Raw genomic sequence first — 14,979 nt, forward strand, 5'->3', positions numbered from 1 at the left:
AGATGCCCTTCAACGGATGACTGGATTAAAAAGTTGTGGTCCATATATACAATGGAATATTACTCAGCTATCAGAAAGAATGAATTCTCAACGTTTGCTGCAACATGGACGGCACTGGAGGAGATAAATTCTCAAGCTCTAGGATTTAACTGTAGCACATCTAATCTCTTAACTCCTGATCTCATCGCCAACCACCTTCTTTATTTTATTTTTTTTTATTTATTTGAGAGAGAGAGGGAAAGAGGAAGAGCAAGCACAAGTGGGGGGAGGGGCAGAGGGAGAGGGGGAAGCAGACTCCCCACTAAGGACAACCACCTTCTTTAACTGAATATTTACATCACTCAAAATTTTGAAACAAACCCCGTCAAAACCCTATTTAAAATGTATTTTCCAAGGTGTATTCAAATTTATGGGTTATAAAACATAGAGATTTTCCTATGAGCCTTGTACTAAAAATTCCTCCCTAAACATTTACTTGAAATTGGCTCTGGTTTAAGACATTGAGCAGAACTCGTGTCCCACAATCCAGTGGGGTCCCTTTTCTCCTTTTTTTAAAATAGTTTAAACAAATTAACATATGTGATTAGAACAAGCTCACAGTAATAACCTTGACCACCACAGATCATAGCAAAAAATAAAACAAAAATCATGAGTAATTTTACCTCCAAAAGAAAATTCAAACATGGTTTGTATTTCACGTTTGGATAGTGCATTTAACTAATACAGAAACTTCATTCTTGAAGGTACCATTACATACTCATCATTAATGGGGATTATTTTTCTAGGAGTACTAGCTTGTGCTGATAAATTTAGCACTTTTTGCTAACCCGCATTATAAGATCACTGCAAGAAAGAATCAAAACTAACCAATTTGCTTCTCACTTGGCCTAATAATCTTTGGCTTGGTTTCCATTCGCCCCAGTAGTTCCAAGATTTTAGTGGGCATAAGACTTAAGTCTTAAAATGGCCACCTGGGTGGCTCAGTAGGTTAGGCATCGGACTCTTGATTTCGGCTCAGGTCATGATCTCAGGGTGTTGAGATCGAGCCCCACTGAAGGCTCCACACTCAGCATGGAACCTGCTTAAGATCTTCTCTCTCCCTCTCCCTCTGCCTCTCCCCCACCCCTCCCTCTTAAAAAAAAAGAAAAAGAAAAGAAAAACGGTTTGTGGTAGGTTTAAGTATGTTCATTTTTACAGCCCACCCACCATCTCCCAGGTGGTTCTGACATAGAAAGTGCTTAGCCCCACTTTCAGGACCACTCATTTATGGAGTTCACAGACAGATCTTACCAGAAACCATATGGCTCAAGCCTACCCAAAATGACCTGTCACGGAAGAGAAGAAGGTGCTTCAGCTTTATTTGTATTTTCTGTCCTGGTTTTGGTAAGTGTTGTTTCATTCTGTGTGTTCATGTCTTAAGCCAGGCTCCCGTTAATTAGTAAGAAAACAGGGCCCCCCAGGCATAAGCTTGAGGCTGCAGAGTCTGCTCACACTCTTTCACATCTTCCTCCTCCTCTGTCTCCAAAGACACCCTGTACTTGGTCACCTACTGCTTCGCACCCTCTGTAAAACCAGTTTTCTCTCATCCGTGGTGGGAAGACACCGCCAGTGACTTCAGGAGTTGGTGGTGTGACTTCATAAGGGTAAAAGAGAGAGATGCCTTCCAGTAGCCCCACCCCAGTTCTGGCTTACATGTTCAGAGATGGTTCCCAAGAAATATAGGGGAGCATAATAGGGTGGCAGTTGGAGGAGCAAGCAGGAATGGTGGGAAGGAGATTCAGGTGTGCTACAAAAGACGGGCTGCCCATTTTCTCCCATGATTGAGCCAACTATACTGTGCAGGGAGCTGCTTTTAAAACAAGCTAGGCTTCAGCTTAGAAAAGACATTTCCTCAGCATTCTTTCTAAGATAACCTGACAGTTTAGTATCTGAAGCTGTTCAAGGAGAGGGTAGGAATTACTGTTACATGAAAGGTCTTTCTCATGGACAGGATTCTAAGGTTCTAAGAATTGGCAAGAACTTCTTGCAAAGATAAGGGGGCGGTTGTCATGTGTAGCATATATATATAATTGGCAAAGTCTGAGAACTGAATACCTTTGAGAGAGAGCTGATCTTTGCACCTAGAATGCCATATTTTGTTTCAAACCCGCATACTGCTTGCTTTTTAGATGCTTACTTTCTATCCCTTTCCTGTGCCCAGGAGGGCTGACCTAACCCTGCCAATTCTCAAAGGCCAATGAGTGCATCTGTGGGAAAGCCCAGACAACCTCAAGTACCAGCACCGCCCAAGGCCTCACTGACAAATAATGTTGAAGGGCCAGAGGAAATGGGTGGTTGTGCTGTCACATCCCCATGTGTGTCTGCTGAGCAGCAGGTTTCTCTCAGGAAAATCCTTGGGTTTTGAAAGGCAGGTTTGGGGGTGTTGGAGAGGAGCAGGCAGGAACAGATGTGGTACTAATATCCCACCTACTGTCATGGTGGCTCATCCATTTAGATACAGTCTGCTCACGATGATAACCAGCTTCTTGTTGGCCCGTGTAATTCCACATCTCTTTTCCTTCATCCCCAAGAAGACCTAATTTGGCCCAGGTGTTGAGATTAGGGACTATTTCTGTTTCTTCTCCCCAGAATATCCAGAGCAGCTAGGCCCCCAAGAAAAGAGACCCCAGCACATGGAAATACCAGAGGGTTAGCTCCTGTTGCCAAGCTGGTGACAACCATGTGGATTAATGCAGGGAATGTGAACTCTTCCAAGTCCCGTACTGGATACTCTGAATATCTAGCATGTGTCCAGAGATGATTTAGTTCACTGTAACCCTAAGTACTGCAGAGGAAGAAAATAATTTTCCTTCTACTCTTCTGAGCTCTTAGCTGAGATTTCCATAATAAAAGGTAGATTCACAAGAGAAGAACATTATTAACACGTTTGCCCTATGTATATGTGGGAGCTACCCAGGGAAAAATGAGTAACTCAGAGAGGTGGCTTTAAACTCAGTATTAAATTCCATATTTATAGGGAGAAGAGAGGGAGGACGTGGGCCTCTCAGGGAGAGTAAATGATTTTTATGAAAGATGAAGGGCCTGAAGAAGAATAGGCAAGAGGTATGACAATTTCTGACCATTTGTCTGGGTGGGTGTGGTGGCAACTTCTAGTCTACTCTTTTGTGATGAGTCAGTCCTTCATGGTTGATGAAACTCCCAGGAAATTCCTTCTGGGAGAATCTGTCTTAAGGCAGGGAAGGGGTGTTCAGAGAAAGCCTATCCATGCATTTGCTCTCCTTCAAATGCCTACAGGTCAAAATAGCCCACACACCGAAATGGCATCTTTTGGGGAGACATGTCCTGCTACTCTTCAATAATAATACATAATGTTAATACGTTCCCTGAATAAGAGCTAGATTTCACTTATTTTTTTAAAAGATTTTATTTATTTGTGAGAGCTAGAGAGAGCGCGAGTGGGGGGAGGGGCAGAGGGAGAAGGAGAAGCAGACTTCCCACTGAGCGGAGAGCCCCATACAGGGCTCCATCTCAGGACCCCAAGATCATGAGCTGAGCCAAAGTCAGACACTTAACTGACTGAGCCACCCAGGTGCCCCTCACTTATTTTTTTAATCAGTTACAATTGTTAATCCTTTTTGGGTTTGATATTGGTATTGTATTTATCTTTTTTATTTATTGAACTTCTAGCATGCATACTGCAATGATTATAGATGCAGTGATAACGTAAGGATTTGCTTCAAAATAAACGGGAGCTGGGAGGAGAAGAGATAGATGAAACGAGATTGGCCAAGAGTAAATAATCATTCTTTTGTCTACGTTGTATGTATCATAAAACTCATAATTGGAAATTTTTCTAATCATTTATGAAAATAAGTGGGAACTTTTAATTACTCAGTTAGCTGTGATGTAAACTAAGTATTAATCCCCAAAAGTAGACCAGCCTTAGTTTTTCTAATGAGATCTATGACAGATCTTCAAACGTTGTCACTATTCTATGAACATCACCAGGCTTCATTGGTCAAATAGAAAATGCATACACTACCCTAATGAGCTTTACCCCAAATTCTTAAAAATGGAAAATAAAAAAAATCTAAATTCAAGTATGATAGGACAGAGAGCAGCTCTGTGCCGTGCAGCTCTGTAGTCCATGCTGTGGGAGCGGGGACCTGGTGTGGAGGCAAGAAAGCCAGAGTCTCATTCAGGCACTGAAATGTGATAAACAATCTTTATGAAGATGCCCCTCCCAGAAACCACGCATTGGGCTGCTCTTAGGAAGCCACAGATCCGGGAATAGAGTCTTTTCCTTGAGCCTTACCCATTGCAGAGGTATAAAATGAAATAAAAAGCAACCTTGTGTTCTTTGGGTTTCTTGGAATCTGCAATATCTAAGCATTGCCCTTTAGACTCTTAAAAAAACAAAACCAACAACGGTGTGATGGCCCCTCCCAACAGCAATGATGAGCTCATATGGGCTTAGTAAGGCTGACTCTCCTACCTTTCACCCAGTTTCCTGGGAAGAAACAGTAAAGCTTCCTCAATGGAGATGTTCCTTCTTGACCCACAGTATTTGCTGTGTCCCTTTGTCAGATCTTTGCCTGGAAGAATTGGAAGGGCAGGCCACTGCCTCACTAAAGCTGCCCGTGACCAGTTTGGTCCAAGTTTGCCAGAACAGGATCCACCCTCTAGTAGAAAATTTCTCTGGCCTTTCCCATGCCAGTCTTCCCAAGTCCAGGAATCCCCAGTGAAGTACATCCCTTCCTGTTGCTATTTATGCTGTCTGGTGTAGCCAGAAAGGGCTCTGGGCTAGAAATCAGAATGCCTGGCCTCTAGTGCTGAGTTGAGGAACATGAAGTACTCAAGGGAAACGAGTAGAACCCTTTCCCCCAAGGGGTACAGAAAACCCTGGACCCTGCCCTCCAGGGGCTTATGATCCAAGGAGAAAAAGGCAAGTGAACTGTAGGCATTCATAATTTTAAGACAAACCCCCCATTAAAGCATGCAGTTGCCATGGCAGACCTACCTTATAGAGTACTGGGAAGGAACATTCTGAAAAGGAGGGTCAGTCCTCTAGGCACACAAGGCACTGGGCAAGCTTCCCTATAGGACGATGGCCAGCCAGAGCTAAATCTTGGAAGATAACCAGTGCTTGCCAGGGCCAGGAAAGATGTCTTAGGCAGCCCAAGCACGCAATTGGGGCAACATGATGGAAAGTTAAAAGCCAAAGAGGGAGGTTCCAAATTGCACAGGGCCTCCTTAATTCATCTTCAGCTGCATCCCGTAGGCATTGGAGAACCGGAAGGATTTCAGTGGGATGTGGGTGAGAAGATAATGTAATTATCCTATTTGGGTTTTTCCCAGATCACAGCATAAAATGATCTAATATATAGACAGAAGGTGTTAGATGGAGGAAGTGTCTCTCAGAGCTCAGATGAGGTAGGGAGGTACAGTGGTCCAGGCAGAAGACCTTGAGGATCCCGGCAAAGCCAGCAGAACTGGGAAAAAACAGGGTGGGGGCATAACTGGAGAATATTAAGGAGGTAAATTCCACAGGTCTTGGGGTCTGAATGAGTTTGGTGGGAAACAGGTAGTCAATGTATGGGAGTAATGGAGGTTCTAGGCACTCAGATTACTGTGTGTCAGTCCCTCGGTGCTCTTGTTTAGGTTCCTTACTCGTGACGTGGATAACAGGTGTCATACATACTCTCCTTGTTCAGGTTGTCACGAGCAGTGGGATGGTCTCATGCATGGTATGGGTGTGCGTGCTCTTTGCAAACAGCCATGCAAATTTAAAGTCATTTGGAACATCCAGTACAAAGGGGTGGCAAGGGAGAGGGAGGAGGCAGAGAACAGGTGTTTGGCCAAGCAGTGTATTTTCAGCACAGGTAGAGAAAATGCATATTTGTGGTGGGAGAAATTAAGAACAGGAAATAAGGATGTCAGATGTAAGATCTGTTAAAATGTATTTAGGGGCACCCGGGTGTCTCAGTCGGTTGAGCATCCAACCCTTGATCTCAGCTCGGGTCTGGATCTCAGGTACTTGAGTTTAAAAAAAAAAAACCTATTTAGGCTTACTGCTTATATTTTCTTGGAAGAGGTACTAATTTTCATGATAAATTACACTAATTCTAATTCTTCTATCCTGTGCAAGTTACTTATCTTTAAAATACTGGGATAAACATTTCTTCTCAACAACATATATTGATACATACATATATTGATACATGTAATAATCATGATATATCATGTATTTGATTAGATCACGATATTGACAAAATGATACATGCTATATTGTTTATATCACATGTGATATATTATGATATAAATATCAATAATTCTCTGACAATAATACATATAAAACACAGGGATAGATTCCAGGGGAGAAAAACAAAGATAAGAGACAGTTAATGGGTTTACTTTTGTGAGCAGGTTACATTAATACTTTTGAATCTTACAACTCAAAATAACCAAAAAAGTACTCTTTTATAATTTTTTGCCATAGGATAACATGAACTGTTCTTTGCTTAAGTATCTAGTTTCAAAGCGTTTTAATTAAACCAAAGCGTAGAGAAAACTGTTTTCTGTAATGTATGGATACTGCATTTTTAAAAAGTGACAGAGGAGCCTGGCTGGTGCGGTGGGTTAAGCATCCAAGTCTTGATTTCCTCTCAGGTTATGATCTGAGGGTCATGAGATGGAGCCCAGGGAGTGGGGGTGGCACTCTGTGCTCTGCGGGAGTCCGCTTCTCTCGCTCTCCCCCGCCCCTCCCCTTACTCACATGCTCTCTCACCCTCTCTCTTTCTAAAATAAATAAATCTTTTTAAAAATTAATTTATAAATAAATAACATAAAAAGTGACAGTGCCTTTCTTGTCTAGTGGTTGAGTCCCATTAATTTTCATTAGAAAGAAATCCTGAGTCTTAGTAATACAAAGCATTTAAGCAAAGAGAATGTCCTCATGCATTGATGACATCCAAGGGGCCCATGCCCGCTTGGATCACCGGGGGCAATGTGGCAGGAAGTGTGGAGCCGACTTCTGGAAATTCCTATAGGGCATAGCCCGGGAACATCCTGAGCTGTCTGCACACACATGCTGTTCTGAGCCATGAGATCAGAGGACGGAAGCCTGAGAATGTAGCACTGCCCAGTTCGAGTGGGGGGAACGGAGGAGAGACAGTTTTCTGGAGCTCTCTTCGGTGCTATGTTGGAGTCTTGAGGCAACTTTTACCTCTGCTGCAATGGCCATGTACCTGGGTCTTTCAGCTCTCGGGCTTTTGATGTTTTTTGTTTTTTTTTAAAAATCTGCATAGACCAGAAAGTGTTCCAGGAAATGAAGGGTGTAAGAGGAAAGAAAGCCCTTTAGTCATCACAGATGACAGCCAGGGTGGCAGGAGACAGCTCCTATCTCCTGTCTCTGTCTCCGGTGCTTCAAGTCCAAATGCCTCCTCCAGCAGCTGAGGGCCTGTTTCCACGGACACAGTAGGGGCTCCCTCAAAACAAGAACAAACACTGCTCTTCGAGTCAGCTTCCAGTCGCCCTGAGTTGGGGGTGGGTTTTTTTTTTTAATTTTATTTTAAATGTTACTGTGCTATTAATAGGTAAAATATTCCCTTCTGGTTAACTGCATGTATTTCTGGCATGATACATTCCCTCTCTCTCCAGAATAAAAGTTACTCTCATGCATGGTAACAAGAGAAATGAAACTTTACTTCAGGAAGCACTGGTATTCACATAAAGACATTTTCTGCCCATGTCGTTTATTAGGGAGGTCCTACTTGGGGGTGGGGGGTCTGCCTTTTCCCCTTTCTCTCTAACCGCCTGGTCCTCTAGCTTCTCTTTGCTGGAAGAGTGCCTATAAATATAGACTCCCCCACATTCCTCTTGTCCAGAACCCATCTATCAGAGGACAGAATGTCATTTTCTCAGTAGTATCATTTTTTAAAATATTTTATTTATTTTAGAGAGAGAGTGTGTGTGTGTGAGTGGGGGTCAGAGGGAGGGAGAGGGGGAGAGAAAGAGAGAGAATCTCAAGCAGACTCCCTGCTGAGCACAGAGCCGGTCTCACCGGCTTCAATCTCATGACCGTGAGATCATGACCTGAGCCGAAATTAAGAGTCAGACGCTCAACCGACTGAGCCATCCAGGCGTCCCCCAGGAATATCATTTTCAAAAAGTTGTGCCTCATTTTAGGGCAGTATCCTGTTATTTTCTCAAAATCTTGAGGCTCCTCTGTTCAGCAGCACCTTTCTGCCTTGGCCACTTGATTTTTTATGATTCCACTCACCTCTCAGGCTCTTCTGCTAAAGACACCTTCTCTTTGGAACTCCTCATATCCATGGTCATTGTTCGTTTCTCTTTCCTCGCACACTGTAATGTTTTATGACTTCTGCCTGAAGTCTTTATCCTCCCAATTTTGTACTATCCTTTGTCCTCTTTTCCTTTAAAATGTGGTTCCAAATTGATACTCTGTGATGGAACCCCACACAGGCATTAACATCTTTATTCTGGGTTTTAATGAGGTTGATAGAACAATGGGTTTCTTTTTTTTTTTTAATGTGTGCCAGTTGTCTTTATTTGAAGTGTAAATCTGCTGAGAGCAGAAACTGTCCTTAAGTATTTGTTCTTCCCTTCTTCCTGGCCGTGTTCAGGATGTGATAGGTTCAAAGACTATGCATGTGGCCCTTTATCTTGGATATCAGATCTCTTTTGGTATAGAGGTGTTTAAAATTGTGTCCCTCCCCAAAGCTCATTGAAAGAACTTCTTAATTTTTCTTAAATTCTAGCATTCCTGCTCTGGGCAATAAGCACATTTATGGATTTGAGTAGTTACAAGTCCAACTTATGTAAAACAGCTTTGCTTTTATCATTCAGAATTGCTTATAATTACAAATGGCTATTTTATCATGTGGCATGTTCTTTTTCTGTATTATGGCCTGTAAATACATTCCCAATGATCCAATTGCTCTCCATAATCCAGGTTTTAATTTAGTTATTTCTCAAGTACCTGAAGTCCTTTCTGATCTTATTGAATATTTTTGATATTTTTTAGTATTTTCCATAATAGCTTAAGATTTGTTAATATTGTACTTTCTCTAAGTATTTTTTTCCTGAATTTCATACCCTTTTCTTTTGTATTCCTATCTTTCTGTTTTGCTAGGCTTTTCATTCTGCTTTTAAAATTTATTTCTTCCCCAAACACATCCTTCATACCAATGCTTTAATAAATGTCCTCGAATATATCTTAGGTACATGAAAATGGTTTATTCTGACATTTAGCAATTGCTGGTACAGGACAACTTCAAAAAAGGAGTGGAGATAGAAATACAAAAACTATTTAAAGTCCTTGCCCCTGAGAAAATCATGTTCTTGTTTAAAGGAGCTGTATTAAACTTATTTTTAGAAATTTTGGTAGCACGGAGCAATGCAACATAGAAAATACTGTTTACATGCTGAGGGTGTAAATAACCAAAGGGAATTCACCGTCAGCAGCCTCAATTTGCCCTTCCTGGAAATTGGCAAAGTCAATTGCTGTCTCCTTGATGTATTTTTCTTGTCATTTTATTTTGTCGTTTTCCATTTGTGCTTGGCCTCAGAGTACCCCTACTGAGAAGTTACTTAGTTTGATTATAATTTTCCTTGAGATCGTTTCTTCCAACAGCAAAGTCAGTCTGAGTTGTCACAGGGTTTCACATTATCGCTCACCTAATTAATGATCAGTGTGAGGAGTAAGTCTGTACACAGTGCTGATTCAGTATAAGGGAAAGTGGAAAGACGACTTTTTCTCCCCTCTCACACCTTCAACATGGCCCCCGTCCGCTAGAAGTTGTAAGGCACACCTGGGAAGGAGTATAGGATATAGGCTGAAAGAAAATGTAAGCCCACGCTCCTTTTTATTTTTATTTTTTTATTTATTTATTTTTTAAATTTCTTTATTCTACAGAGATAGAGACAGCCAGCGAGAGAGGGAACACAAGCAGGGGGAGCGGGAGAGTAAGAAGCAGACTCATAGAGGAAGAGCCTGATGTGGGGCTCGATCCCATAACGCCGGGATCACGCCCTGAGCCGAAGGCAGACGCTTAACCGCTGTGCCACCCAGGCGCCCCCCACGCTCCTTTTTAAAATGCTGATTGTCGGGGCGCCTGGGTGGCACAGCAGTTGGGTGTCTGCCTTCAGCTCAGGGCGTGATCCCGGCGTTATGGGATCGAGCCCCACGTCAGGCTCCTCTGCTATGAGCCTGCTTCTTCCTCTCCCACTCCCCCTGCTTGTGTTCCCTCTCTCGCTGGCTGTCTCTATCTCTGTCGAATAAACAAATAAAATCTTTAAAAATAAAATAAAATAGAATAAAATAAAATGCTGATTGTTGGGGCACCTGTCTGGCTCAGTCAGTAGAAATGTGACTCTGTATCTCCGGGTTGTGAGTTGAAGCCCCACATTGGGTGTAGAGATGACTTAAAAAAAAAAAAATGCTGATTTTTGTCCTGTACTACAAATATACTCAAGGTTGTCTGGTCCGTAAGTATTAATTGCACAATTTCGTATTTCCAGACACTGAAGCTAAAGAGATAGGAGCCAGTATCAGAAAGGTCTATAATTAGACATGCCCAGGGCATGGAACAGTGTGTCCTTGTGGGGAGTTGGGAAGAAGCAGAGAGGATGGTCCAGGCTAGAGCCAGTACACAAAGGGAGGATGGAACACGATGTAAGCGAGGCCACGGGGAGTTGACCAACATGGCTGGAACGCAGAACTCTTTTTGAAAAGTAGAGGAACACGGCAAAACTCTGGCAGGTCTTGGCTCATATTCAGACACCACAATCCGAGGCCCAATAGAAAGCCATTGTTGGTTCTGGAGCAGTGACGTGACGCAATGGAGGCGGTGTCCCGGGAGGATGAATTGGGCATTGATAGCCTGGGCGACTTGCAGAGGGAGACCCCGAGATGACTGCTGTGTGTTCAGAGGTTGAAGGGAAAGGTCTGCAGCTGCAGCTCTTCTGCACTCGTGACTTCATCTTGAAGCAGGGACAAAAGCCCTTTCGGGGTTTTTTTTTTCTTCTTTTTTTGTAAACATAAGCTGGTTTGAGTTGGGTTTCTGTCCCTTCCGAATCAGAATCCTGACAATTAAATGCTTTTTGGAATTGAGTCACTTAGGCTTCGAAAGCAAAGCAGAGATGTGGGCAAACGGAATGAGGAGAAGGTAGAAAGGTGGGAGTGACTGACGTGATGGGTCCTGGGACATACGCTTGTCCATTGGAATGCGAGCAGAAGGAAGCTCTGTGGGACCAGTCTAAAGAGGTGTGTTGGGGCCCGTTGGTGGCCCATGGTGAGCCATTCCTCCATGCCTGGGATTGCAGCAAAAGCTCGAGCTGTTGCTCTTGGCTCTAGCCATGTGCTTGGGGCTCAGCAGAAAGAGTTTCCAGCTGGCAGGACTTCTCCTCTGCAGTCGGATACTCTTTTTGCTGTTGTTCTTTTGGGTTCTTTGAGTTTCTTAGATACAGCTTTCTCACGATATGTTAGATTTCTATTGCTCACAATAGACGTCTGTTATATCTAAAACTAGGTTTGCAAAAACCCTCCCACCCAACTACATTTCCTCTTGCGTTCCCTGTAGTTGTTGATGGCAGTCCTATCTTCTCTGTCCCCCAGATAACCTTGGGGGTATCTTGGATGTTGCTCTCCATTGCTTGCTTTCTTCTCTCTTTTGTTGTTACCGCTGGATTCATCCTCCTGTGCGGTCTCGTGCTTCTTGCCATCGCACTCAGCTCCCCACCCCCACCCTGTATGTGTCTGCTGATGTAGTGTAATCGCCCCAAAGTCCGTAGCTCTTTAGACCCTCATGATGGCAGTGTGGGAAAAGATGGGCACTTAATTCCCTGCCACTTCATTCCTTCTGCTTAAAAATGTTTCATTTATCCCTGCTGCCAACCCAATGAAATCTAAAAGCAGCTTGCTCTCATTAGGAATCAAACTTTCCAACAACGTAATTTGCCACTTCTTTCTGCTGCCTATACGCCAGAGAAAACCAGACTGCTAGATTTCCTTGCGCATGTATGACTCTTCCTTGTCTGCCTGTTTTTGTTACTGCCTTTCCTTGTATTTCTGGTAACCTTTTAGTATCTCTACAAGTCTAAGTTGTATGTATCCAGCTCAAACACCGATCCTTCCCCCATGATGGTTGCACAAATACAGTGTCTCCCTGGGTAGAGGGGTGGCAGAGATGACTACAGTGTGGTAATGGAAGGGTTTGATTTTCTCCATCCAAAGGAACGGATTTATTTTTTTAGTTATTTTTATTTATTTACAACACAAATAGAAATATAATTTACACTTCTGGTTTCTTGTACTGAAATGTATTTCTGACAGCTAAATGAGAAAAGAAATATTGCTCTCCCCATACATGCACACGATGTCATGCTGATTTCCTCCACAAATGTTCCCTGATTCTCTTCTTCACAATTAGATTTCTGAATTCCCAAGGCACTTTGTGTATGGTCGACATCCCTTATAACCTGTGCTTTATTTAGGTGCTAAAATAAAACTCCCGGTAGAGGCGACAGCCCTGGAGAGGGCAGCATCTACCAGTATGTTCTACACATTGCAGGAACTCAAACATCTGAAGACAGCAAATCCACCTATTTTTATGATCCGTGCTATATTTTACATCTTCTTTCTAAGGATGATAACATGTTTTTAAATGTTCACAAAATAATACAGTGCATTAAAATTTATAGTGAACTCAGTTCCACCTCTCCCATTCTCCATCTGCCTCCCCAGTAGCTTCTTCTAACTGTGCCTGATTTTAGTGGCAGTGGTTACTTCATTATCTATAAAAATGTTTGCATCCTGCTCTTTCTTATTAATTTTAAACCTTATCTCTTCACTTACTGTTTTTTTTTAAAGATTTTATTTTATTTATTCGACAGAAATAGAGACAGCCAGCGAGAGAGGGAACCACAAGCAGGGGGAGTGGGAGAGGAAGAAGCAGGCTCACAGCGAAGGAGCCCGATGCGGGGCTCGATCCCACAATGCTGGGATCACGCCCTGAGCCGAAGGCAGACGCTTAACCGCTGTGCCACCCAGGCGCCCCTTCACTTCCTGTTTTGATGGAACATAAGAGTCAACTCAAACTAACTCCCTGCCTCCCTCTGCCTACTCCTAATATTACATAGGCAGATTCCTCTAAGTCCTGCTTTCTCTCTTATCTCTTTAAAGAATACATCAGCCTACATTTGGTGAACAGCCAGTGCACAGATTTTCTCGTGAGAGCTTGAGGCTGTGGTTGGAGGGAAATGAGTGAGGGGGTCAGGAGCTGAGGAGGGGTGGACAAGACAGGTCACCAGGTGCCTTGTAAGCCACTGAGGACTTGGACTCAGGGAGAATTGAGGAGTCCAGGAAGGTTTCCCTTGCCATAATACTGTGATCCATTTCATGGGTGCCACCTTCTCTCTCTGAAGATATTCATTAGAAGGCTTTGGGGTTTTGTTTTTCTTGTTTGCTCGTTTGTCTTAAGTTTTCTTCTGTTCTCTGAAGTCAGTTTCCTAAGGATTTTACTTTCCTGTTGGTTTATCTCAATCTTTTCATTAAGACTTCAGACTTTCTTCAAGGGTCTGGCAATCCTTTGTTGCCATTTCATGTTTCAGAAAGAGGGACAAGAGAGCTCTTCTGGGGTCTATGGAAGGACATGGGTAGTCGATTGGCACCTAGCCTGGGGATTACTGATTCCGCATGGGAGGATGAGAAGGATTTACTGTAGGGCTCCACCCTCCATACTGGGTACCCTGGTTTTCTCCACATAAGTTGGCTCTGTCTTTTCACCAACAACCGTTCTGATATTTTACCCCCGTGGCTAAGTGTCTGCTTGCCTGATAATGGGTCTAATGATGGGGGCTAGGGTGAAGAGGAGGCAAAAATCTCTTACTCACATACACCTTTAATTTAATCTAATGTATTCATCAACTTCTTAGTCTTTCTCCTATAGCACCTCATTGGACTTTGACAGACCAGATTACTGTTCTCATATCTTCCACTGATGCCCATATTCTAACTATAGCTTCTTTACTTTGCTACATGAGTTAATACTGTACTTTCTACTTCCCATATTTCAGAAATTTGGGAACTGACTCTTCTGTTGATGGTTTCCCTCCATGATTATAAGCAGGAGTATTACTTCTTTTATACTTATTTTAATGGGCCTTGGAAAGGAGAGACAAACATTTGTGCTCCATTCCTCTCTCTAGAACTAGAAACCTGTCAGGTTTCATTAAAGGTTTTGCTGAAACCAAAGAATGCTATGTTTTTGGCATTTTTTTCCGTACCTGCCAGTAAGCCTATCCAAAAAAAAAAAAAAAAAAAGGTTAGTTTGTCATTGACATTTTATTTTAATGTTAGGCCAACCCCTAATATCCACTTAACTTCTGATTATTTAACATCATTTATTTAAAAAGTCAGTTCTGGAATATTGCGAGAATCAGTGATATAGTTGTGATAAGAAGTGTTGCTCTTGAATGTTTCAATCAACAGCCCAATAGAAAAATTGGCAAAATGTGCATACAAACAGCTAAATCACAAAACAGAAATTTTAAAATACATAAAAATACACTCAACCTTATTCATAGAGAACAGTAAATCAAGACTAAAATGGATTTTTTTTTTTTTTTGCCTCTCACATTTGCAAAGATCAAAAATTTAACACTAGTCTTCATTAAAAGTATTCTTGTTATTTTACGTGCCAGGTAATCTGCTAGGGACTTGGAAAAAAAAATTTTTTTGTTTAACACTTTATTATTAAGAATGTGTAAACACTGCTTTGTATTGTGGGTGTGGGTTACAAAACCTCTACTGAGGGCAATTTGGCAATAACTATAAGTTTTTTTAATTGTGTATGTTTTGACACAGGTGTTCCATTTCCAGGAAATTATCCTATGGATATACTGACACACAAAATAAATATACAAGGACATTTGTTGCAGTGTTATTTGTATTTGTAG

The 14,979-nt window shown here is 42.3% G+C and overlaps 1 protein-coding gene across 3 annotated transcripts in view; it reads left to right on the forward strand.

The window, feature by feature from the left end:
• Positions 1–14,979, forward strand: part of GRAMD2B (GRAM domain containing 2B) — a 111,194-nt gene that overhangs the window by 66,006 nt on the left and 30,209 nt on the right. Inside the window, exon 1 of one of the 3 annotated variants that reach the window (XM_019798396.2) lies at positions 11,164–11,189. The exons of the other annotated variants lie outside the window; for them this stretch is intronic. Coding sequence (XP_019653955.1) covers positions 11,164–11,189 — 26 coding nt within the window. Of the gene's footprint in view, positions 1–11,163; positions 11,190–14,979 lie in introns of those variants that run through there. 3 annotated transcript variants of the gene reach the window in all.

This window comes from Ailuropoda melanoleuca, chromosome 3, assembly GCF_002007445.2.
Source record: "Ailuropoda melanoleuca isolate Jingjing chromosome 3, ASM200744v2, whole genome shotgun sequence".
Lineage (NCBI taxonomy): Eukaryota > Metazoa > Chordata > Mammalia > Carnivora > Ursidae > Ailuropoda > Ailuropoda melanoleuca.